Source organism: Seriola aureovittata, chromosome 21 (assembly GCF_021018895.1).
Source record: "Seriola aureovittata isolate HTS-2021-v1 ecotype China chromosome 21, ASM2101889v1, whole genome shotgun sequence".
In the NCBI taxonomy this organism is placed as follows: Eukaryota; Metazoa; Chordata; class Actinopteri; order Carangiformes; family Carangidae; genus Seriola; species Seriola aureovittata.
The window spans coordinates 18,017,375-18,041,025 of NC_079384.1; the positions used below are offsets into that span (position 1 = coordinate 18,017,375).

Here is a 23,651-nt window from a genome sequence, read left to right on the forward strand (position 1 = left end):
ATGTCATCTTTTGTCAAGTCTGAGAAAACAGCCCCTGACAATGTGAAGCTGAGCGGTCTAATGAAAATCTGCTATTTATTGCTTTATGTGTTTTCGGACTTCCACTCATACTACAGATTTAAACTCAGCCTCTCCTGCTTTAATTCAAGTCCGTTTTATTTTTATTGCCCTTTAATGGAAGTGAAATATTAAATGTTGGTGTAATCCGTTCACTGCTGCCAGAACCAGCAAAACCTCCCCAAGAAACACCACACAAAGACTTTGACAAATGTGTGCTGTAACATGTTTCTGAGGGACTAAATCTGTAGGTGTGCCAATACTTCATGTGGGTGGGAGGTAAGAGGACGGTCATCAGACTAATATAATCACATATAATATCACATGTTTCCATGGTGATTTCAAAGCTGTGTAGCTCTCATTCAAAGAAAAAACCTGAGCTATTCTCTGGTCCAGTAACAGGTCACCAAGTGTACAAACACAAAAGAAATGATTTCATTTTTAGAGTTTTATTATTTGCATTGCGTCTGAAACCTTGATGTTGATGACGCAGAAATATTTAGACTCTTCTTTTGGTGATTTGAATCCATCATAAACTTTCATCAGCCACAGATTACTTACTGTTCAACACTAATTCAAACACATTTTGTTTTCCACATCTCCGAGTGAAATGATTCTTAATCTGGAAGTAGCTGATATTCAGACCCCTCGGATGTTGAACAAAAGAAAGAGTGATGTCAAGCGATAATGGTACAAACCCGCTCTTCGAAGGTGAAGTCTGGCGTCGAGCACCGCGTGTCCTCGCTGGACAGCAGCCGATGAGAGTCCCTAGAGCAGGGTGTGTGGGGGTTGGAGGTGGTGTCGGGGCTGGCTGGACTCATGGGTGACGGCACGTGGCTGTAGTCGTGGAGCATGGGACAGTGGCCTGGGTCTGGGGACGCAGGCTGAGGGGTGGGAGGGTTGGTCCCGCATAGCAACGGTGTGGTCCGGCCGTCAACAGATTTGTACGACCTGAGGGACGAGGTAATCCACAATGAGACGTTTAGGCTTCACGTCTATAGTCGACCATCAAACACTAATAAGTTTACTGCATGTAATAGTTGTGGTAGTGACCTGCTGCCCCTCCTCTTAGCCGGAGCCAAGGCCATCCAAGTCCAGCGGGCGCGCTCCTGATCTTCATACGGCTGATGGAGCTGGATGAAGGCTGCGTCTGAAAGGTCCTCCACCTGCACACACATAATATCATCAGGACCCTGACACTGGGCTCACCTCACTTCACAACTGAAATAATTTAGTCAATTAACAAAGCATTAATTGCCACTATGCAGATAACTGATTAATCAGGTTGGTTATTTATTGACCAAAAAGGCCAAAAGTTCTCTGGTTTGTCCTGCAGGGATCAAAGGCCACAAACTTGGTTTACTGTCATACCGGCCAAAGTATGTAAGACACACATAGTAAGATTTTATTGACATTACATCACACTTTTTATTCCCAGCTGTAAATAATAATAACTCCTATTAACTAATATAATTAAGGAATCATAAAACATCTCCTGGACCTGGATAAGCAGCAGACAAGAGATGGATGGATGGATGGATGGATGGATGGATGGATGGACCAATTTAAAAAATAACTAAGTAATTTTAGGTTTTGCTAAAATCACATACAGAAACATTTTATGACAGCAAACTAAAAAAAATATTTTAGATATTCGTACATTAAATTTAAGATTCCATGCCTTGTTATGGCAGTAACTTAATCTTTTTGGGCTGTTGGTCAGACAAGACTAATGATCTGAAAGTGTCAATCGGATGTAAGGAAACAGTGATGGCAAAATTTTCCGACATTTCATAGATTAAATGAGAAAAAGTTAATTTAATCCTTCATGAAAATCAGTTAGTTGACAGGTTATTTAACTGCATCGAACATAAAGAGAAGCAGTTACAAATTCGACCACCAGCTGTCACTGTTCACTCACTGCCATATATTCCGAATTTCTGGAGATCAAATATTTAACACATCTTATACATTTGAAAACAGAATAAGAGAATTGACAGGTCCAGTTATGTTGATCCTAAACCATGACTAAATTCTTACCTCCCGTTCATTCTCCTCTTCAGTGATGGGCTGGGAGAAGATGTCCACAGATCGCCAACTATGCACAAAGATACACAGATGTGAGTACAGGAGCCCATAAGGTTCAACATGCTTCACAATAACGTCACAATTGAAGAATATAAAGAGACAAGAAGAAGAAAGCAGCTGCTGCGTCAGAGCAAACAGGCCACAGGACAAACATCCTGCTGGTCGCACCTGATGCTCTGAACAGTGCAGGTGTTTACCTGGGTGTGAGAATCTCTTTGTACTGCAGCTTCTCCACTCTGGTGGTGGCCGCCACAGACATGGGGATTACGATGTTGTTAATGTCAAAAGAGCTTTCACCTCGCCTCCTCTTGATGGGCTGCTGCTGGGGGTCAAAGGAACACATCAACCTCAGGATTACATACATGAACATGACTTACAGCAAACAGTGACACACCTGTAATATAATCCAAAACAGCACTAACAGTATGACCTCACAACTGCCTGCAGGAGTAAATCAACACTTTCCTGATACAGTTAAAACAACGACATCTTCACAGACTTAGTCACTCATTAATATTATTTGTCAATTCCTGTCCAAATATCAACACATCTACTTGTAAATGTTGAGTTTACGTCACATCATGAGCTCACTTCCAAACACACTTTATATGCTTCAAAGATTATAGGATTTGGATGAGTTTGACTCGATGGGATGGACATGAATTTAACTTATTTAGCCTGTCATTTTGAATATTATATAATAATATATACCGCCGTCATTTAAATATTAATGCCTTGGTTAAACTTCTCAAACGAGTCCTGTGTGAAAATTAGCAAAAGTCCACGCATGTGTCGGATGTGAACTCTGTGTTACTCGACACAACAGTTGTGTTTGTCTGTTTTTGTTTCCTTCTTTTTCTGCTTCACTAACCACTAAACAAAAAAGCAAATTCAGTTTCAGCTTGAGTTCATTTTCTCTTTCGTGACTGCCCACGTACTTTCTTTATCATCATCTTACAGTATATGTCAGTAATGTCTGATATCTGACTGTACTCTGTTTTCAGACACTAGCAAGATTTCTTATTAAGTCCGAGTCTCCTACGACAGACATGTAAATCCTTACATTTTACCTGTAACACTCAGATGATGATGGTGTTAAAGGCTATAAAATCTGTCACGTGAAAACACCAGATTTACACTCAGTCAAAGAAACAGGAACTGTGCATCTTAATTAGAGTTTTATAGTGAAATCTTAACACACTGCATCTGCTGCCTGTCCTCCAGATGTCGGGAGCTAAAATCTGGTTTGGTTTGTCAGATCTCGTTAGCTTTCAGGACCGGAACTAAAGCATCAAAGCTTTTAAAAACAAGGGTTAAGAAACATGGCGAGCATCATGGTGCTGGGTTGGTTAAACTTTATAAAAATGTGCTATGCTATTATCCCGTGTTGCTGTATGTACAATCAAAGAGAAAAAAAGCTTTGACCATGAGGCTCAAACTGGGAGCTCCTTGACGTCGACGGGGCGGCCCTACTTTAGTCCCACTCCTCTATCAGCTAATGAGGCCAATAAAAAGTGAGCTGTGTTGCAGCGTTTCCTTACAGGTGTGCTCGGGACGCTCTGGCTGCTGGGGCCCAGCGGTGTGGAGTTCTCTGAAGACGTGGACAGCTGGCGCGTCAGGGGGCTGTGGAGGGATGAGTGCATGTTGGCCAGAGTCGGGCAGGGGCTGCTTGAGTCCAAGAAGAGTTTAGGGGAGGCTGGAAAAGAGATAGATTTTTGTAACAGCACATCTACACTGAGGGAAAAGTGTCTGGAACCAAAGAACAAGTACTACTGAGTCCCTCTCTTCATACCAGGAGGAAACCTTCAATATCCTATTAAACAGCCCTACTGATAGACGACTTTCTCCTGCAGATATATAACTCAATCTACAAAGACTCACTGTCAGTTCTATCCAGCGAGGGCTCTCTTAATCTCTTGCGGCTGTAGTTCTTGTCGTAGGGCCCTAACGGGGTAGAGAGGGCCTGCAGCCGCTCGGTCTTGCACACGGCCTGGCCCTCGAGCCTGGCCGTGTTCAGCACTGCACTGCTGGTGCCCACGCTGCTGTCCACTGTCCTCGGCTTCTCTGCACGGTTCTTATAGTGGCCCAGTCCTGCAACACCAGGAGCCAGTCACGTTTTAACAAGGAGTTGTCATAGTAGAGGTTTTAAATTTCAATATTTCAAAAGGATCAATTCACTGGTTATGAACGTTTCACCACTATAATAAAAAGTAACAATGAAATCTACTGTAGACCTGTAAGAGTATGGGTTTCACTACTGGAGCTTGAGCATGTGGTTGCAATAGCAGATTAACTGTCTCTGCCCCGTGGCGTTATGAAATAAAACGGTTACTGAGAAAAAATGGTGTAATGAAATAAAACAGCTGGAATGAAATAAAAACGACCTGCAATAAAGTCTGTTACTGTGAGAAGAAGAAATGTTTCATAATGATGAGCAGAGATTCAAGGACACATCAGCTCATTTCACATTTTCATGGAAATATATTTTGTCTCCATCTCTTATTTATACATTTAATATGAAACACTTTAGGTCTCCATAGTGGAAACTTCTATTTAGCTAATATAATTTAAGGGATATCAGAGGACCTGCATCGAGATGCGAAATAATGACTGTGTGGGCGACTTTGATGAAGAGTCTGATGAAACTCTTCCTCTTGTACTTACTGACTGCCATAAGTGAATTGGTGAACTTGTGCTTCTCTTTGGACGAGGAGAGCTTGTGTTTGAGGGAGAGTTTCTTCAGTGGTTTGCTCCTCTCCAGTGACTTGGTCTGCCATTGGCTCTTCATCACCTGCTGCAGACGGAGGCCTATACAAACGTCTGAGGGAGAAAAAAAACAGAGTGAAGAAGTCTTAAACACTAAGTTAGTGTGCAGCTGGATACTTCAGATTTGCAAATGCATAATTTATAATGAGCCAAAGACAATGTACTATATGAGCTCAAGCCAAATCCAAACAACTTATGTATCAGTCTTTAGGGATTCATGTATGACAAACTCCTTAATAATCAAAGATCTAAGTGAACCCTGTGATACAAAGTAAAGACAATATTCTGAAACTCCAGGACAAAAAGGACCATCGTCACTGTCGTTAACACGATACCCGTGGCAGACAGAAAAGATTAAATGACTGAAAATGTTCTCTAAGAACTTCCTGGTGAAGAATTCTCTCTGCGGCCACTCCTTGTTTGTCTTCCCCTCTGAACGTGAAGAAGGAAATGGCTGCGTAAACTGAGATTGCCTTTTAGCGAGGAGCCCAGCACTGACCGTCAGGGAAGGAGAGGATGGGGTGGACGCCAAGATCCAGTCTTGACAGGCGCTCCAGGGTGGGCAGCTCGTACTGAGGGTCTTCTCTGGGGGTGGACCAGCCACCACACATCACACAGCTGGGGTTAACCCTGCAGTTACACTGGATACAGCTGCTTCTCTGGGCCTGGGGGTGGGGGTGGACAACGAAGGGTTTTAAAAACCATGTAAAACTGAGCTGCTCCACTCTGACATTAAAGCACATATTACTCAGTGACGAATGAATGGCTTCTAATATTTCTACAGTTTAATGCACCACAGGAGTAAAGTGAGTCACCCCAGAAAACATTTTCCTCTTGAAGCAACCGCCGTCATGGTGACAGAGTACCAGTATTTTTCACAGATGGATCTAACTGAACTGCAGACAAATTTAAAATCCAGAAACAACTTCACAGGCAGAAATATAGTAAATCCAGCTTAAATTTTTATCATGAAACTATAAAACAGTAGGAAAGACGGAGGAAAACTGGGATTGCTTATTGTACAACTAACCTCTCTCTGTTAATTTAGGAACAGCACAAAGAAATCTAATTTTTAACCTCCTCAATAATTTCACACACCGTCAGGCATTTCTATGTCACGGCCTTACAGTAACACATTTATACTGAACTCTAAGCCGTAGTGTTGCAGGGTGAAAAGCATAAACAATCAGCACGTTTCTATTTTCCTCGAATAAAAACTTGTCACGAGGGTGATTACGCTTCTTTGTTCTTTGACTCTGGAGGAAGATGCCCTACTTTTTCAGAAAGTCAGCCAGCTCTTGTTTATTCAGCTATCAGGTTACAAACCAAGGAACTAATCAGTGAGTGCAGCCCAGACACACACACACAATAGAAGATATAAAGAAGAATAAAAGTCCACTTCATTGCTCTAAAATGCGCAACCGAGCATTCAACATATTCACACATCTTCTGTGATTTCAGTATCAAATTTATTAATTAGTGTTTCCTTTACGTTCCTTTAACGTGGAAGCGCTGCATGACTTAATGATGATGAACTTGCTGCATAACACAGAACTGAACCCAGTTCTACAGAATATTAAACCACAAGCCCATGAACACACACAATCAAACTCACTTTGCCGTTGAGGTTGGGCACAGTGTTGGGCTGAATGAGCCGCCGTCGCCGACAGCTGACTAGTGGTCGTGTCCGCGCTGCCACACATGTGCTGTCATAGGCCAACGGCTGCTGGTGCTTGGTGTCTGCACTTTCTGCCATCCTGTCACAAGAACAAGCAACACAGGAAGTGAGCTCACAGAGCTTCACAAGACAAGATTAAGCAGTGATTTAATATTAGGATATTCAATGGTAAAGAGGGCCACAACAGATTATTACTTTCATTATTGATTAAACTACAGATTATTTTGTCTCTACAATATCAGAAAAGTAATGACAAATGTCTTGTTTTATCTGACTAACAGTCCAAAACCCCAAAAAATATTTAATTTACAATGATATAAAAACAGAGAAAAAGGAAAATTCTGAAAACTGAAACAAGCAAATATTTTTGGCATTTTACTTTAAAAAAAAAAAAAAAAAAAATCACTTTCTTACAACTGACAAACAGATTCATCGAATCCTTTCAGCTCTAATGATAAAAACCTAACTTAATCCCATTTTAAGACACAGTAACCACAGTAAAAACAGGCATACAACTAGGGATTATTTACATAATCAAGGAGTCTCCCATTTACTTACTTTGTCAGAAGATGCCTGTTGTTATAATTTCCAGCTCTAAGATTTTGCTTTATTCAACTTTAAACACACACACACATTTTGTTTACTCTCATATATGACAAAGTAGAGCATTAAATCTTTCCATCTGTGAAGGTGGAACTAATAAATGTCATATTTTTGTTTGAAAAATAACCAAAGCCAATTTCTTTTGTGTTCACCTAATCAATTAAGCAACTAATTACTGCAGCTCTAAGTAACATCAGCATCTCATTATTACAAATCCCCAGAATTCATTATCATCAAGAACTCCCCTCTTGTGTTTCACAGAAAGCAGATTGCATACTGGGAACTTGATATTAGGTCATCATTATCAGCCTCACCTGCTAAGGACGCCGTTAACTGGCTGTCCATTTTGACTCTTCCAGGGGCCGGCCTCTGTGTTGCTGACGTGGGCGGTGCCTGTGTGCTCCAGCCGCTCTGAACCAACATCCTGCATCGACAGATAAGACAAAGCCAGTGAGGCTGCAGCTCGTGTTGAACTGCCAGAGGAACACAGGGCTGACCAGCAGCACTTAGCAAACCCAGGATATTTAAGGAAACTACATAACAGACAAACTGAATCATCCCGGTGCTGTGGCCTTGAATTATTCAGTCCAGATTTGTGAAAGGAGCTGGGCAATCCCAAGGTTTAGAAACCTATTCTGCACTGTCATCGCCATGCATAGCTGGGAGCTGCTACTTCACAAGCTTTTTTACACTAATGAGCACAATTTCATGGTTACAATCAAAGTTAAATTCATCCTAAAACTTAACCTCACAATTTGAGGTCTCTATAGTTTCTCTATAATATTTAACCAGAGAGAGAGAGCAGATTATTTTTGTTTTAAAAAGAAATATTCCTCAGCAAAGAAACAAAATCCTATAATTTAAGAATATAAAAGTGAAAACTGACTGTGTGACTAATCAACATGCAGTAATCCACCAAGGAGAGGTCACACCTGCAGTTGTACTGGCTTCACAAACATTTGTATAAACAATTTAAACAAATCCAGAGAGACGGGCTCATCCTGTTATAAATTATGTGGAAATTATTTGGATATGAATGTTGAAGGAGCTTATTGCGCAAAAGCTCTTTTGTCTGATTCACTCAGACCTGAGGGACAGATAAAAAGAAATCATTTCCTGTGAACATTTAACATTTCACTTCCACCAGATGCTTTGATTTACAAGAACAAACAAGTTCAATGTTTTTCTGATGATCAGGTAACGATGAATACAGTTGTAAGTGAACAGGACAATCAGTAATATAACATCCAGTGCTCAGATAATTAAAACCCAGAATTAAGGTTGGTTTAATCAAATATTTTCATTGAAATTTGCATATTTACAAACTAAAAATTTGTTTTTTTTGTAAGTATTAATATTTTTACACAGAAATGTTATTCAAATAGCATACAGCTGTTTTTTTATGAGAATATTTGAAGCTTATAGATTTAATGCGTGCTGTTTTTGTCTTCATTGCATGAAATATAACCTAAATTACAACTGCATCAAGTTTTTAGGCTAATTTACTGCAAGATCTTTGAACAAGTGCTTCTTTCCCCCAGCGGCTGTATAATTTTTTAAAGATAACCACAATGTATCACAAGCAAGCAAAGTCACTTTTTCCTTAATAAAAACAAAAAACTCCCGTATACTCATTAAGACACAACGTTTGAGACAATGGACAATAATTTGGTTTATATTGTAAGCTCCAACAGACAAAATATGGCGAGCTACACAGGAAAACACACCCCTCTGTTAGCCTCCACTCTGCTTACCTGAGTACTGACAGGCTCTGCTTTCACCTCTGTCCCACCTGCAGGCACCGCACTGGGGGCAACCCCTCCCAACTCTACTAAGCCCTGTGGAACCAAGACCTGAGTGTCATTCTTCACCCCAAAAGCAGAGGGAGCACCACTTACATTACATGAGCGCGGAGACAGTTTGTCACACAGACAGCCTGAAGTGAACCAGAACATCACAGCAGCTTCTTCATCATCATGCAGACTCCATGGAAACTTTTATAGCATAGTTCTCTGAAGTCCACACATTATATTCCAGTGTTCACACTAACAGATCCTCACACACACATATCTGACAAAACTCAAATATAACAACTGACCTTGCTGGCGCGGATCTGTCTGTAGATGTCGGTCTGCTGTCTGATGCGGTACTCCAAGTCCGAGATGTGTGCCTGGAGCCAGTTCCAGTGGCTGATGATTGCAGCTCTCTCCACTGTGTAGCGACTCTCCGCCCGTTTCCATCTGAGGGTCAGAGAGGGTGCGAGTATGAGACCATGGGTGAAAAGGTGCAACAAAATGCCTGATGATTTACATGTTATAATAGAGCTGCAACTATCAGTTGATTAAAAATACAATCAAAGGATTAGATCAAGCCATTTTTGAAGAAAACTTGCAACAACAACAAAAAAATAATATCTCTCTGAAAAATGAAGATTTTTAAAAGACATTTTCTCTATTTTATTTCACAGTTAACCGAATACCATTTGCTTTTTGGCTGTTGGTTGGATTAAACAAGACATTTAAAGATGTCACCGGACTCTTCATTCTTTTCTGACATTTTATAGATGGATTTATAGACGGGTTCAGGATAAATTGTATAACTAACCAGCAGATTGATCAATAATTAAAATAATCATAGAGGCTGCAGGGCTCACAATATCAAATCATTTTCCCAAAGACAATTATTATTAGTTACAAGCAGTGTAATATGGTGAATGTCTGGTCTTTCATGAATCATCCCATCAAATATAATACCTTGAAATCACACTGAAACAGCCTAAAATAGTAAATTGATAAACTGAAACTTATCATTTAGAGAATATAATCTAGTGAGCCTTTGAGCATTTCCTCTGCCAGACTGCAGAGGTCAGTGAATCAGCATTATACAAAGCTCCCAGCAATGGCAACTGCAGGCAGCACATAAAAGCTTTCTAATCAAAAAACAATACGATCAGACACGCATCATTAAGTGTGGTACAAATGTAAAAAAGGGGGTTTTCATTTCACAGCTTTATCCCATGTCAAAGAATGAATGCCAACTGAGAGCAGAGTACTCCATTTTACCAGTATGACACACAGAATGGGCATTTCAAAGGCAGACATGAGAGGAAAATGTCTGCTCCTGCACTGTGTAGCAGCAACCACAGAGGGCGCCGTTTCATCAAAATACGGGCCGCAGTGACCGTGGCTGAACAATGAAAATAATGACTCAGATGGCAGACAAAGATAGACCTTACACTCCTCTGTGCTTTCTCCTCCCCACACCCGCCCCTTTTTTCAGTTTTTCAGGGCTCCACCAGGATGGAGGAAGTGGAGAAAGACTGGCGGTGAGAGGGGGGAGAAGAGATGGGAAGGGAAGGAAGACGGGAGGAGGGACAACAAGGACTGGGAAGCTCTGGCAGCCTGGAGAGGAACAGACGGCCTTTAAAAGCAATCTACAGGCCACAGGGTGGTGGAGGGGGTGGGGCTGGGTCAGGGAACAGTGCAGCAGACACTCAGATAACCAATAATCCAACCAGGAATCCTGTCTTATTGTGGAGCTGAATGGACAGAGTTATTGTTGCTTTGACGCAGACATCAGCCACCAATCAGTGGAATGAAAGATGGCATGATTCCTTCCAACATTTAGCCATCTATGGCTCGTTCACTGCAAAACAGCATCAAGGACACTGCTGCAAATACAGCTGCAGTGTTTTCGGCTAATAACATTTCCTATTGCTGATCTACAAACTCAGGCCTGTTGTGCTCACATAAACAAATGTACTGTTCTTAACACACTAGTTGGTGAATGTTCACAAACACTGCAACACTCCTGAACACGCCCATGGCTGGTGCATCAGATCAATGCACTGGCAATCCATTTGCATCTCTGAGTCCCTGTTGAGATTCATCTCAAAGCAACACTGGTGGCTCAAATTGTGTCCCACCATCCGATGCACAAATTACGCCGTCCGTGCGCCATGATTCACCAAGTGTTGGGTGGACAACTGATCGACCAAAAGGGTGGATAGGCCAGGTGGAATGTCCCTGAGGGTGAAGTGGAAAATGATTTCAAGGATATTCATACACTGTACGACAGGGAAGACCGGGTGCAGGCTGCAGAGATTGTCAAAACACTGAAGCAGGAGCAAACATCTCAGCGTTGGCCTTCTTACAAAGACAAGAAAGGCTGTTCATAAAGGTCACACGACGGGGATGCTGAGCTCTGATCAAGACAGGGTGGGAAGAAAATAGCACAGTGGATCCCAACTCCTTGTGTTGTGTCCTTGTGTTATATTATTAAGGACTGATTCAGACCTGACATGTCAGGTGAATTAAATGAATAAACTCAACAGTTCTCTGGTTCCACTAGTGAAGATTACACTAACAGGGATGCTAAAACTGCCATTTAGTAAAATATAAATCCACATAGGCCTTCATGAGTCCAATGATCTTAATCGTCAGAGTAACAGAGGAGTATGAGGAGGAGGGGTCAGTTAGCTGTATTGAGAACCCCCCCCTCTACCCACACTAGGATCTCCATTCCCCCCCGTAACCAGGACATATTTTCCTCCCCCTCTACTCCCACACACAAAGCACCAGCGGCAATCACTACAGCCGCCGTTTTCTGGCTGTCAGCACATTCTCCATTGTGGTGCTTCTCTGGATGTAGCGCATATGTTGTACGCTACTCGGCACCCCTATACCATACTGACCCCTCCAAAACCAACATGACCAACAGGCGCCCTCAAGGTGAGAGCTGACCACTGAGCATAGCCCGCATATAAACACCTGATGTCTGCCTACCAATGGAAATTTACCTTGAACAGACGCTTGTGATGTTCCTTCACGTTAGAGAACCTATGTTCTTATGAATGCTTTCACAGCCCCTGACAGTTGAGCTGCTGCTCAGTCACTGCATTTCATGTTGTGCTGCAAAAATCATATTTATATCAACAAACCAAGTGTATTTTTAACAACAATTTCATCATCTTTGGTTCTGCCCTCCTCTACTTCCTAGAGTGTGTTTGTTAATACTGGAGGGGGGGTGCAGTCGTTACCATATGGACACACAATTGGCCGGTGGAAGGAGATTAATTTTCTATTTGTTTGACGCTTGTAAGAAGCTGTGTAATTATGCACTACACTTCACAATATTTAATGCTCAAGAAATGAATCTGCTCTGCCATTTTTTGTTCATCATTTCATCACTCAGCACTGTGAGCACATGTTAACATACAAGTCCCACACACAAGTGTTCTGATGTATCCTTTATCCCACACTCCACTACAGGGAAATGTTTCATAAAGCTGAACCTGACTGCACCATTATGTGCTTACTTATGTGTTTTATAAGCAACAGTTTTATCAGAATATACAACTTCAACACTTATTGAATAGGAGCAGGCAAGCCTCCCAAAGTAAGCAACATAATTCCAAATCTTCCAAAACTGTACGATGTAATTTTTTTATTTTTCTGTTTCTGATGATTTAACAATCATATAAACCTTAATCCTTAAAATTAAACATTAAACAAAATCTATTATGAATTGTAAAAAAAATAATGTCAGAAAATTCTGAGTTAAAAATTAATTAAGGGCAAAACAGCATAGAGCACAAAAATATCAATGAATACATAAGGCAGACTGAATAGAGCTGCATCTAAATAGCACAGAATATGCAGCCATCCACCTCATTTCCGTCACACGCTCACCTCTGGATGTGATCACCTGTGCTCAGCTGTTTTCTCTGACACTTTTATGCACAAAAATACAGCAGCAGTTTGAGTTCTAGTTCCAAGTCCAGCTTTCATCTGTCCCCCTTTTCCCTCACTTAGATTGAGCTCCTTGTTTCTGCAAGGTTTTGCAGATGTGCCCCAACTCTTAAGTGCTGCTGCTGATTGAAAACAGGATTTCAATGTCCATAGTTTGCTCAGGTTGGCAGTGGAGAGAGGACAGTGGACCTGGCACGCTAGCTCTCAAAACCTTCCTGCCACAATGGTTCAACTCTGCACCTCCAAGCTTACTCTGCAGAACAGGATCATATGAGGCCATTAAAGCAAAGCTGTGATCCAGGCTACATCTTCTAAATGCAGAAATATTAGGCTGTTAAACAAGTCTAAACTGGATTAACATTTAGGCTTAATTCAGGTTAAGGGTGTAAATGTAACTATGGCATTAGGGCTAATAACAGACACTCGGCTCAAACTGTGGGAAAACGCACTGGATCAGAGCAGCCCCAACTAAGCCCATGTCAGCTATCTTTGTTTTTATGCATTAGATAGCAACATTAATTTCCATTTCCCCATGTTTTACACATGTTCAGCTTCTTGTACAAAAACCTGCCAGAGGAACATGCTATGACGAAAGGTAACACAATACAAAAAGCCCTGCTTTTCCATATGAAATCAAATTAAAAAAAAAACACCTTCCAATTATGCTTCAAAAACCAGTCAGTCATCATTCATGCTCAATAACAAGAACAAGGGAAATCAAAGCAGCAGCTGTCATTTTTTCCCCTCCAGAGTCAAGGATTTTCAAACACATTAAAAGAGCTGAAAATTATCCCAACAATGAAACATTTCAGAGCCTGAAAACAGCCTTATATTTCAGGTTTATTCTGCTATGCCATGATGGCAGGCTGGAGTTTCACAGGACAGCTGGTTAAACTCATCTTTTTACAGGAAGAAACTGCTCAGGAGCCAGGATTGTGAACGAGGCAGGCCGACAGGGTGTGGGGCAGGAAAAACTAGAGAGGGCAAATTCAGCCAGAGAGCTGCAGCAGTCATTACATAAAAGAGGGGGTTATGTAACGCCTGTGGGTTCGTGTTGAGGAACTTGGGCTGAGCTAAACACATCCAGATGTGTCAAACAGGACTAAAACCTATACAGGCACTCACATATATATATATATATATATACACACATACACACACACACACACACACACACACACACAGAGCAATGAAAAGAGGGAGAAAACACAGCTAAGCTACTCAGACTGAAGAGTAATGCTGAGCCATAAGCATGAAAGGCACGCTGTAGTCTCAGCCAACCTAGTTACCCTAATTCACGAGCAGCAGGCAGACAGGCATTTTAACTGTCCTATTGCATAAAGATCACACAAGCAACATGTACTCGTGTACTATCTGTAGCTTTATCATCTTGCAGACAACACTCCTGCAAACCTAGGTGCCTTTCATTCCCGGTCAGACAACTAAATTTCAGACATTTTCATTGTTCTGTCCATGAGCCATTACATAAGATCTGAGATTTCCTGATGAGCATTATTGTTGCCTCAGAAACAAGAAGCTGTGCCCACTCTTTTCTCAACACAGAACAACCCGTGCTCCATGTAACATGCCTAAATAACACTTCCTGTGAATATGTAGTTCTCATGCATCTGCTGTCTAAGTCCTTTTGCAGCTAGTATAAAAACAAGATTGGTATTAACATTCATTTCTGGAGCTAGCAGCACCCACACCCTGGGTAGAGGCCATTGTGGACGTCACATTCACAGACAGACAAACTGGCTGGAGCAGAAAGGCCCTGCAGCATAAGCAAAGCAACAGATGTTGGCTGGCCCCCAATCCTCTAAGATACGGGAAACCACGTCTACAGTATAGACAGGGATGACAGGATTAGTTGTAAGCAATGCACTGCATCCAAACAAACAGCCCAAATAGGTTATTTTCCACACTGCTGTCAACTCAGCTGACGTTAAATAATTGAGGTGCTGCTGCCTGAAGAAGACGTTACATTGTCTGTAGTGTTGACTGGTGTAGTGCTGTAAGCCATTAATTGGTAACTGAGACAAAATGTCAGTTGTGACATTATGGTTATACATACACACACGTACACCCTACTTCCTGGAAGATTAACATGTTCACAATGAGCTATGGTTTCTCCTCTGCAGGGTTGGGAGCTGAGAACCAGTTTTCAAGTTGCTGTGGGATGCTGTGCTGACTATACAATGTGCATCACACGGCTGCTTATGAAGGCATTACAGATGGACAGTTTTAAATTTCTAAAGGCAGCCTTCACTCAGCGTACATATAATTACTACGCTTACATGTACAACCGCTTGGCAAACACACGCAAAACTATAAAAGGATGGATGCTTTTCTGACAGCAACACAAAAACTATCATATATGGAACATCTGAGCAAATTAACTTGGCTCTCGGAGCCTGTTTTGTTATGCTCAAATTACATAATTTTGCTATATTGTGTAGTAAGAAATAGAGGGCCTTATAAAACATGACTGAACTAGTTGTGAAGTGCTCTCAGGTCTGGGTTATTTTTATGAGTGAAAAATAACATTTGTTTGTTTCACAACTTCTGCAGGGAAGGCAACATCTCCATATTTGCTTCAGTGGGCTGTTATCTAAAGCAGTAACTAATTAATCAGTGATTTTTCCCTTGACAACTACACACATTACTCTTTTGTGTGGTGTTATAACTGAAGAACATTTAGGGAAGCTATATACACAAACAGAGGCCAAAATCACCTACTGCATTACAATTATTAACTACATCTGCATTTCATTTAACCATACATACTGTGGTACATCCCTACTGTAGTTAGGGATGGGAATCAAGAACCGCTTCTAGTTGAGAAGCAGTTCCAACTGGTTCGATCCATCGACATAATTTGCCTTTATGCTTAACGATTCCCTTTTTGGTGCCTTCCACTTAGATCCGCGTGCATTTCAAAACAATGACGCACATTTTCGCGAAAGGCAGTCGAGGAGTCGAGTAAGTGTGGCTTAATTTCACACAAAATGACGCTCAGTCTCAGCAGAGTAGTGAAGTTACGTATTAGTGATGTGTTGGTCACGAACGAGACAGCTCTTTTATGAGAACGATGGGAGCCGGCTCACGTCCGAGAGCATTTTTTTGTTGTTGTTGTAAATGAATACAAGGCAGACCTAAAGAGGCAGACAGCACCCCCTCCTCGAGGGATTGAACAACTACAGAGCAGTTATCTATCTTGTTCAGTGTTCAGAGACTCATAATAAAATTTGTGTTGTTGACACTGAAAACCTGTAAAGGCCTACTATTTTTCCCCACACACAAAATCCACAGAATTGATAAAGGAATGGATAAAGAATCGGATGGATAAGCACAATCGATAATGGCATTGGTATCAATAAAATCTTATCAGTTCCCATCCCTAACTGTAGTACAACTGGTCTGGCTGACTTTTACTTTCAAGAGATGAAAGAAGAAACAAGGGAGATAGTTAATGAACATGATAGCAAAGCTGTAGTCAATGAACACACATCATTACGACATAATACTGATCCACTGACAAAAAAGCAATAAAAACTGTCATTACATTTATGGAATCTTATTTTTACATGCTGATAAGTTTGTAGTTGCTAACAACAGTGACAGTTGCAAGAAGCTGGAGTTGCTTCACTGAAAAGAAAAAAAAACATTTACAATGGTTGGCCAATGGAAGGTTTTCATGGTAAAGCAGGAACAAGATGCGTCATGTTTTCTATAACAAAGATTAACTGCAGCTCAGATTGAAGCAAATGAGGAAAAATTTGTTTGCTACCAAGAACTTTGCTTGGTTGTTTAAAAATGTTAGAGAGTGATTGTTCAAGATTTATAAAAAAAAAAAAAGCAGCAGTGACTGTAAATAGTGAGGAAGGAATCATGTTACCATTGTACAGACTTAGCTGCCATGCCCATACCGTATAATCTGAATAATCTCATTCTCTTGCAGGCGCTTCCTCAAGAATGTAACTACACAAAGTAAGTTGTACTACATCAGCTGTTTAGAGACTGCAAGAAATATGATTGGTCCACTTGGCATCTGCAACCAACCAGAGCCATTTATCTATTAATTAGAGCATGAATATAATGAGAGAATAGAAACAATTACTTTGGGTATGTAAAAAATGCACATCTTGATAATATATGACAGATATTCTCTGCTATGTAAAAGAGTCAAATCTTATGCTGAACTATCTATCAGTACCCCTCTCATGAACACCTTGAGAGTCAAGATATGTCTCTTTTTCACTCTCGTAACAATAAATCACTTAACAAATAACAACTTAAATAATTGATCAACTGATTCCATAATAAAAAAATTGTTGAAAAAGATTGATTGATGTGAATGCAAATGTTAAATCAACTTGTGATTACTTTTGTACATCCCAAACATAAAGTCTTACTTATAGTAAATAAGAGAAATGCTAGTATAGGACTTAATTACTTCCATGTGTAAATTTATGACTCAGGAATCAAGTAAAATGTACATGAAATTGAATTAGAAAAAAAGGAAATTTCAGGCCTACTTTTCTCTTCCATGATCAAATTCCCTTTCTAACAAACTTCCTGATTACAGCTTTCACCCTCACTATCAACATATTTACTTCTTCGCGTTATATTATGGACGGTCGTTTTCTGAATACAAAAACACTCAACTTTTTTTAATTGTCATTTCCTAGTTTAACATATTTATAGTTTAACAAAGTTTAACAGAACAAAATTGTAGAGTTTGGTTTTTAAGAGCTAAAGATCTGATATAATAGGCACAGTGGGAATTTACCAACCCAAAAGAATTCTTTGTCTGAAACCGGTGTTTACATAAACTACTCATTATCACTTATCAATCTCTCTCACTCTTCCTACTCACTCAGACCACATAAATGTAACTGTCCCTTCCCCTTGAAAATGACGTGCTTTAAGTGCTCTAATGCCTCCTTTGACCTTAAAACGGAGAAGATAAAGTATTAAAATATAACATTACAAGCATTTTTTGCTACTTTTGAATCATGCTTGCAACACAAAGAGACACACACAGACACTTCCTGTTGTTCCAGTTATGAAGATATTTAGGTCAAAGGTCTAAAGTCAGCACAGTACAGGATAAGAAAATCAGTGTTCTTAGCTACTTCGTTAATAATCTACCCAATCCTACACAGGTCAGTTAGTCCATTAACGCTGCTGACCCACCTGCTGTATTTTTTTTGCCTCTTTCCAAACACTAATGACACAGAAATGTGTACTCTGATGTGAACTTCCCATGGAATAAATTTGCAGGCTCCTGCTGAGATCAACCTGACATCACAACAGGCAGTGTGTAAAAAAAAAAACATAAAAACTCGCACCTTCTGAAAAACCACCATCACCCCCAACTCTATGATACCTCTTGGTTTCAGTTTAAATCAAAACATTCACTGGCTCCGTGGGCGCTCACTTGTTCGCTCTGCAGATAAACAGAACGTTCAGTTTCAGCCTTGGCCCTCTCAGGAGGAAGCACTGTGTGACGAGAGAGCTTTTTACTTTCAGTCCGTTCGAGCCTGAGCATTCTCCACAGGATGATAGCGCCCACACAACTATACTCGCTCTCTGGGCAAATGGTATCTCTACCCCTCCCTGGAGTTTGACCCAACCACTACTAAGGCAGACCAGGCAGTTATAATTGTCATCACCACCTGCTAGGTCTGAGCAGCATATTGCAGGGCCCAGAGATACAGGGACTTTCACAGGGCAGTTGAAAAGAGTAATGTGAGATACTCGAGTATGAGGCAAGTGTAACAGAACTATGTAGTCAACTATTAATGAATCATTTCATAAAAATACTGCTTTCAATATTCAACTTCAGCTTTAACAGTGAATTATTGTGCAGTGCTGCAGATATGTACAGCTCTAAATAAGCCTGATGTGTCAGTGAGTGGGGACATTTTTACTTACATTTTGACATGTCGCTGCTCAATGTCCACTCTGGCCAGCTCCTCCTCCTCCAGGTCAGAGTCCCCTCCAGAGCTACTTTCTGTTACGTCTGAGTCAAAGGCGCTTTCTGCTGAATGAAGGTTGGCTGATCCGCTCAGATACAGCCTCTCCAGTTCCAAGGGCATCGAGCCACTTTTCAGGAAGCGACCGAGGCCATCTCTGTTGTTTGAGGAAGAGTGGCGGCCACTCCTCCATGTAGCTGTGGGGGTTGCTGTCTCCGATTTGCGGTTACCAGACAGTAGCCGGTTGAGAGCGGAGTCCAAGAACCCACCCAGCTGCTGTTGAATGTGCCGCTCCACCTGTTTGGCCTGTACCACCTGAAGACGTTTGCGCAGGCGCCTTAGCCGGCTTTCGATCTCAGCTTGGCGGCTGCTGTTGAGAAGGGTGCGCTCCCTGACATGAGCATCAAGGCTGTCCGAGGAAGAACTACAGGGTAGAGGAGGCTGTGGTGCAGGTGTGCATGGTGGAGAGCCCTGCTGGCTGCTACCTGGTTTCTCCCTATCAGAGCCCTGTGGCTGACTGGTAGGCGTGTGTGAATCAGCCTCCTCTAAATTTACTTGTTCATTGGGGTTGGGGCTGTCATGGGTAAAGGGGGAAAGTGCAGCAGACTGAAGCACTGGCGGTTCAAGGTTTTTTCCATCAGTATTTTGAGAAACCCCAGAGGAATGCTTCTGTTTAAGGGTTCCTTTCACCGGGATATGCCCTGATAAGGTAGCTGTCAAGGTCTCAGAGTCCAAGGGCAGGTTCTGCGACTGAGAGTCTGTGGTGGCAGAGGGCTTGTCACCATTCACTGCCACTACACAGCCAGAGCCAGACATAGTGGCCAACTTTTTGGCCAGGCCATTGACAGGTGCCATGGGCTGGCCACCTCCGTTGGTGCTGCCACTCATGAGGCTTTTGAGCTGGCCGCCAGAGAGTTCAATCGCCTGCCTCTTCCTCAACAGGAAGTCTCCTCCGCCGTTGAGCAGGGAACTGGGCAGAATTCTGTGGCTTTTCAACACAGACTGTTTGATGAGGACTCCTTGCAGCTTGATTGACTCCTTAGTTGAAGGGACAGGTGTCACATCAGAGCATAGGTAAGAAGCCACCAGTGGCTGGAGCTTGCCCAGGGCCGAGGCCTGGGCCACAGAGTCGGCTTGGGGCTGCTGTTGCTGCTGTTCCTGGTCGCCGCCACAAAAGTCAAGAGGGCACTCTTCAGAGGCGGACTTGCACTTAGCGGAGCCGCTGCTATGGATGAGGATGTTGCTGGCGTTACCGTTGTTCTCTGCACTGGCCGGTGAGAGACTTGAGGATGGGGCAGCCAGTTTGAAGCGGATGTGGTGAGCTTCGGCTGGGGCGTCGGTGAGAGCGGGCGCCATCGCAGCCATGCAGTGCAGAGGGACGGGCACCGCGGCCTGCTCCACACCACCCGCTTACTGCCCCACCTGAGGACAGCCTGGATAGAACAAAAAATAAGGACACAAAGAGAGGGGAGACAAGAAATAGAGTTAAACGCACAAGTCTAATGAAATTAAGAAAATTCAAATTTTACCTAATCAAATTCTGATCTTTGTTGATTTAGGAGGGTGTTGGGTGGAGATATTTTCCTATCAACAATTCACAGGGAACATTAACAACCTTGTACAGCTATGGACCTAAAACCACACAGTGTAAACAAACATACACAAACACGACCAAAATCATGTTTAAATACTCTTAACACTGAAACCAGTAGCTCTGCAAAAGTTTGACTGACATTAGTGCGCTCATGATTAATCAGAACATTATGTTTTGGGGAAATGTATAAAAAATACAACAGTTCAAAGAACTCAAAAACATGCTTTAATATCAGTAAAATACTAAAATGTTTTTACATAATTTTCCATATTAAATAGTATTTCTTAAGTGTTAAGTAACATGAAGGTATGCTCTACCTACATACAATAAGGATACAACTGAACTACTTGCACTACAGGTTCTGTGAGCCTTTGGAGTCAGTGGAAAACTACTAACCACCACCTAAAAAGAAAGTACCATTCCTCAAACATTTGGCACCAAATATAATCAGTACAAATGCACTAATACCACTGCTTAATAACAAGTCCAACATACTGAGTCGAACACAAACCAAGTGAATGTCTACAACTAATCTAGTTAAAGGCCTAATCAAATGAACGGGTGACTCATTGACATTTTGCTGACCTGCTGGCTGCGAGTGTTGCTAAAAATGATCCTACAAAGCAACTGGGAAAAACACTCCAGGTGAATGAAAGGAACATCTCTTAAGATTGAATGTGCTCATTTATTTCTGACCATTTCCTTAGCTTTTGCAACATTTCAGAAAATGTAATCTAACTCATTGTAATAACAATAATGTATTTCTCTGCAGAGGAGCTTTTTTGCTGCATTTAAATAAATATTAAAAAAATTACTGATATGCCCTGACCTTGGGGAATGGGACACTGACAATATACATAGGATAACAACAGACATCTGAGCGGAATCCCAGGCCAATAAATAATTCCCACAACACCAATGCATGTGTGAACAAGCCTTCATTGTCATTTACTTACAAGGCTCCTCTTTAAAGAATAAGCACTGGAATTAATTTCTGATGAGGCAAGAAACAGGAAAAGCTGATGCAAATTGTCCAAACCCCACTGCCCTACATGTGCCCTGGTAAATCAGTGTGCAGCAGGGTTCCACACAGGCAGTGTAAGTAGGTGGATTTAGGCCCCAGCATTAGTCCAAAGCACATGATGTCATACTGACAAGGTTCCTGTGTCAATTTCAGCTGAACCTATTAGACCTTCCCAATTTCCCAAATAATATTGCCAGGAAAATATTCAAATTAAATATGTAAGGAGAATGATAATGACGTGATTAAGATAAGAGTGTTGTTTCCTGCCATTCACACCGATTGCAAGTATATCCACATTTAACTTTTTTTCTTTTTAAAAAAGCCTCCCTTCAAAAAACACGAGATAAAAGCGAGCTGCATCTCCACGTATCGTCTGCAGGGTCAGATGAATGGGGGCTCAGTATTTCACCGCAGTTTCTAGTCAGCGCGCACTACGCCATGTTGGTATTTCCGAAGCAGATTATGCAATGCAATTCATATACCTAAAGCCGCCCATTCCGCTCCAAACACACCGAGCGTGTTCATGCTATAGGGGAGGAAATTCATTAACTAACGTTAGTAATTTCATAACTATGACTCACATCCATTAAAATAACAGAATACCGGTAAACTGCCTAAATAGAGATGCGTCAAAAATGTCCACATCAAACGTTAGCCAACCATAACGTAATCACCAAAATGTCTTCCTGGTGTTTACAAAAACATTTGTAAATATTACAAACTGGCGCTTCTGCTCTTGGTGCGTTCAAGTGTAATTACGTTATTTCATAATCTTGAAATCTCAACAGCTTCAGCAGAAAGACAGACAAGATGAGTGTTTGTAGCATTGAGCCGTACCAGAAAAAAAAAACAGCAAACCGATCACGACGTGTACTAAACTCCCAAGAACTGAAAGATAAATATCTGGATAAACCCGGTCACTTTGTACACTGCGTGCAAATTAATGCGCTTCACTTCTGGCTAACGTTAGCTGAGGAAAGCTGCTGATGCAAGAAACACAACCTGCTCGAAAGCTAGCGTGCGGGTCTCATAAGCCAACTGCAGTGAAACGCTACCTACCCTCCTCACATTATGTCTCATTTTGTACCTTTCGTTTCAATATAGCGGCTTAACGATTTTTTGTTTTCTTTCCTGCGGAAAGTCGCCTTTCGGCTTTACGCAAATCTCGTTAGGCAAGTAAACATTTTAGTCACTTGCTACGTAACATACGCTCACCTTCCTCAGTGATAGTTTTAAGTCAATAACGCCCAGAGTAATATATATTGTACGTTAAAAGCCATGGAAACACATGCACTAACGTGAGAGTTAAGCCCCGGCTCTGTAATATCGTAAACGTTAATATTTTGGCCACAATGACATGACACCTTCACTGGTTATGGATCACAACTTATTTTAAACAACGCTTTAAGACCTAATGCAAAGTGGAGACATGGTGTGCATTGCAATTAGACTGTGGAAATAAATAGAGGCAGTCTGTTGTTGTAAACAAATGTAAATCTATTTACTTGAGCATACAAGCTGGTAGTTAATGGAAATAGTACATAGCGTTAATGCAGATACGTCTAAAGCGGAGAAGTTGGGAGTAGACCTTGCCAGTCTAGCTAGCTCGCTAACAAAGAAAAAGGAGGAACCTACCACGTGACGAGGTTGCACTATCCGAGGGAATTTCGGCAACAATCCCCTGCAGTTTTGGTGGAAAAAAACAAGGGTGCTAACACAAAAACGCGGCTCGATTCGATCACTCTGCCATTAATTAATCCAAAAATGCAGCCAGATTGCCGAAAGGGGCCCGGTTGACAGAGCCGCTCGGGTTCGTTCCGGATTCAGGCAATGGGCGAATCAACGATCTACACCTTGCTCGCCAGCTAGCTCGCCTCGCCGCTACAGCGAATATAAGGCAAGGCCGTGAAACAGTCCTTTCTACTCCAAATTACTTCAAATGTAGGCGATTTCACGGCAATCCTTTACCAAAAATTCCGATTCTCAGTAAGCAAAAGGTAATCCAGATGGCAGTTTGTCGCGGGGCTTTTTCTCTCGTTTTAGGGAGAGACGCTTAGAAAATGGCGGCTAGCTCCGCTCCCTCGGATTTGAGTCTGACAAACATAGAAGT

At 41.6% G+C, this 23,651-nt stretch overlaps 1 protein-coding gene across 4 annotated transcripts in view; it reads right to left on the bottom strand.

The window, feature by feature from the left end:
• The window catches only part of LOC130162214 (KAT8 regulatory NSL complex subunit 1-like), a 30,157-nt gene that overhangs the window by 2,678 nt on the left and 3,828 nt on the right, over nucleotides 1-23,651 (bottom strand). The window contains exons 1-14 of one of the 4 annotated variants that reach the window (XM_056365831.1): nucleotides 23,177-23,642; nucleotides 18,883-20,356; nucleotides 9,291-9,432; nucleotides 8,947-9,030; nucleotides 7,507-7,616; nucleotides 6,527-6,668; nucleotides 5,411-5,576; nucleotides 4,810-4,965; nucleotides 4,027-4,236; nucleotides 3,687-3,841; nucleotides 2,343-2,464; nucleotides 2,098-2,155; nucleotides 1,111-1,223; nucleotides 756-1,008 (exon numbers count right to left, since the gene is read on the bottom strand). In XM_056365831.1, coding sequence (XP_056221806.1) covers nucleotides 756-1,008; nucleotides 1,111-1,223; nucleotides 2,098-2,155; nucleotides 2,343-2,464; nucleotides 3,687-3,841; nucleotides 4,027-4,236; nucleotides 4,810-4,965; nucleotides 5,411-5,576; nucleotides 6,527-6,668; nucleotides 7,507-7,616; nucleotides 8,947-9,030; nucleotides 9,291-9,432; nucleotides 18,883-20,288 — 3,117 coding nt within the window. In that variant the 5' untranslated portion in view covers nucleotides 20,289-20,356; nucleotides 23,177-23,642. Of the gene's footprint in view, nucleotides 1-755; nucleotides 1,009-1,110; nucleotides 1,224-2,097; nucleotides 2,156-2,342; nucleotides 2,468-3,686; nucleotides 3,842-4,026; nucleotides 4,237-4,809; nucleotides 4,966-5,410; nucleotides 5,577-6,526; nucleotides 6,669-7,506; nucleotides 7,617-8,946; nucleotides 9,031-9,290; nucleotides 9,433-18,882; nucleotides 20,357-23,176; nucleotides 23,643-23,651 lie in introns of those variants that run through there. The other 3 variants (XM_056365829.1, XM_056365830.1, XM_056365832.1) reach the window with 3 other exon arrangements.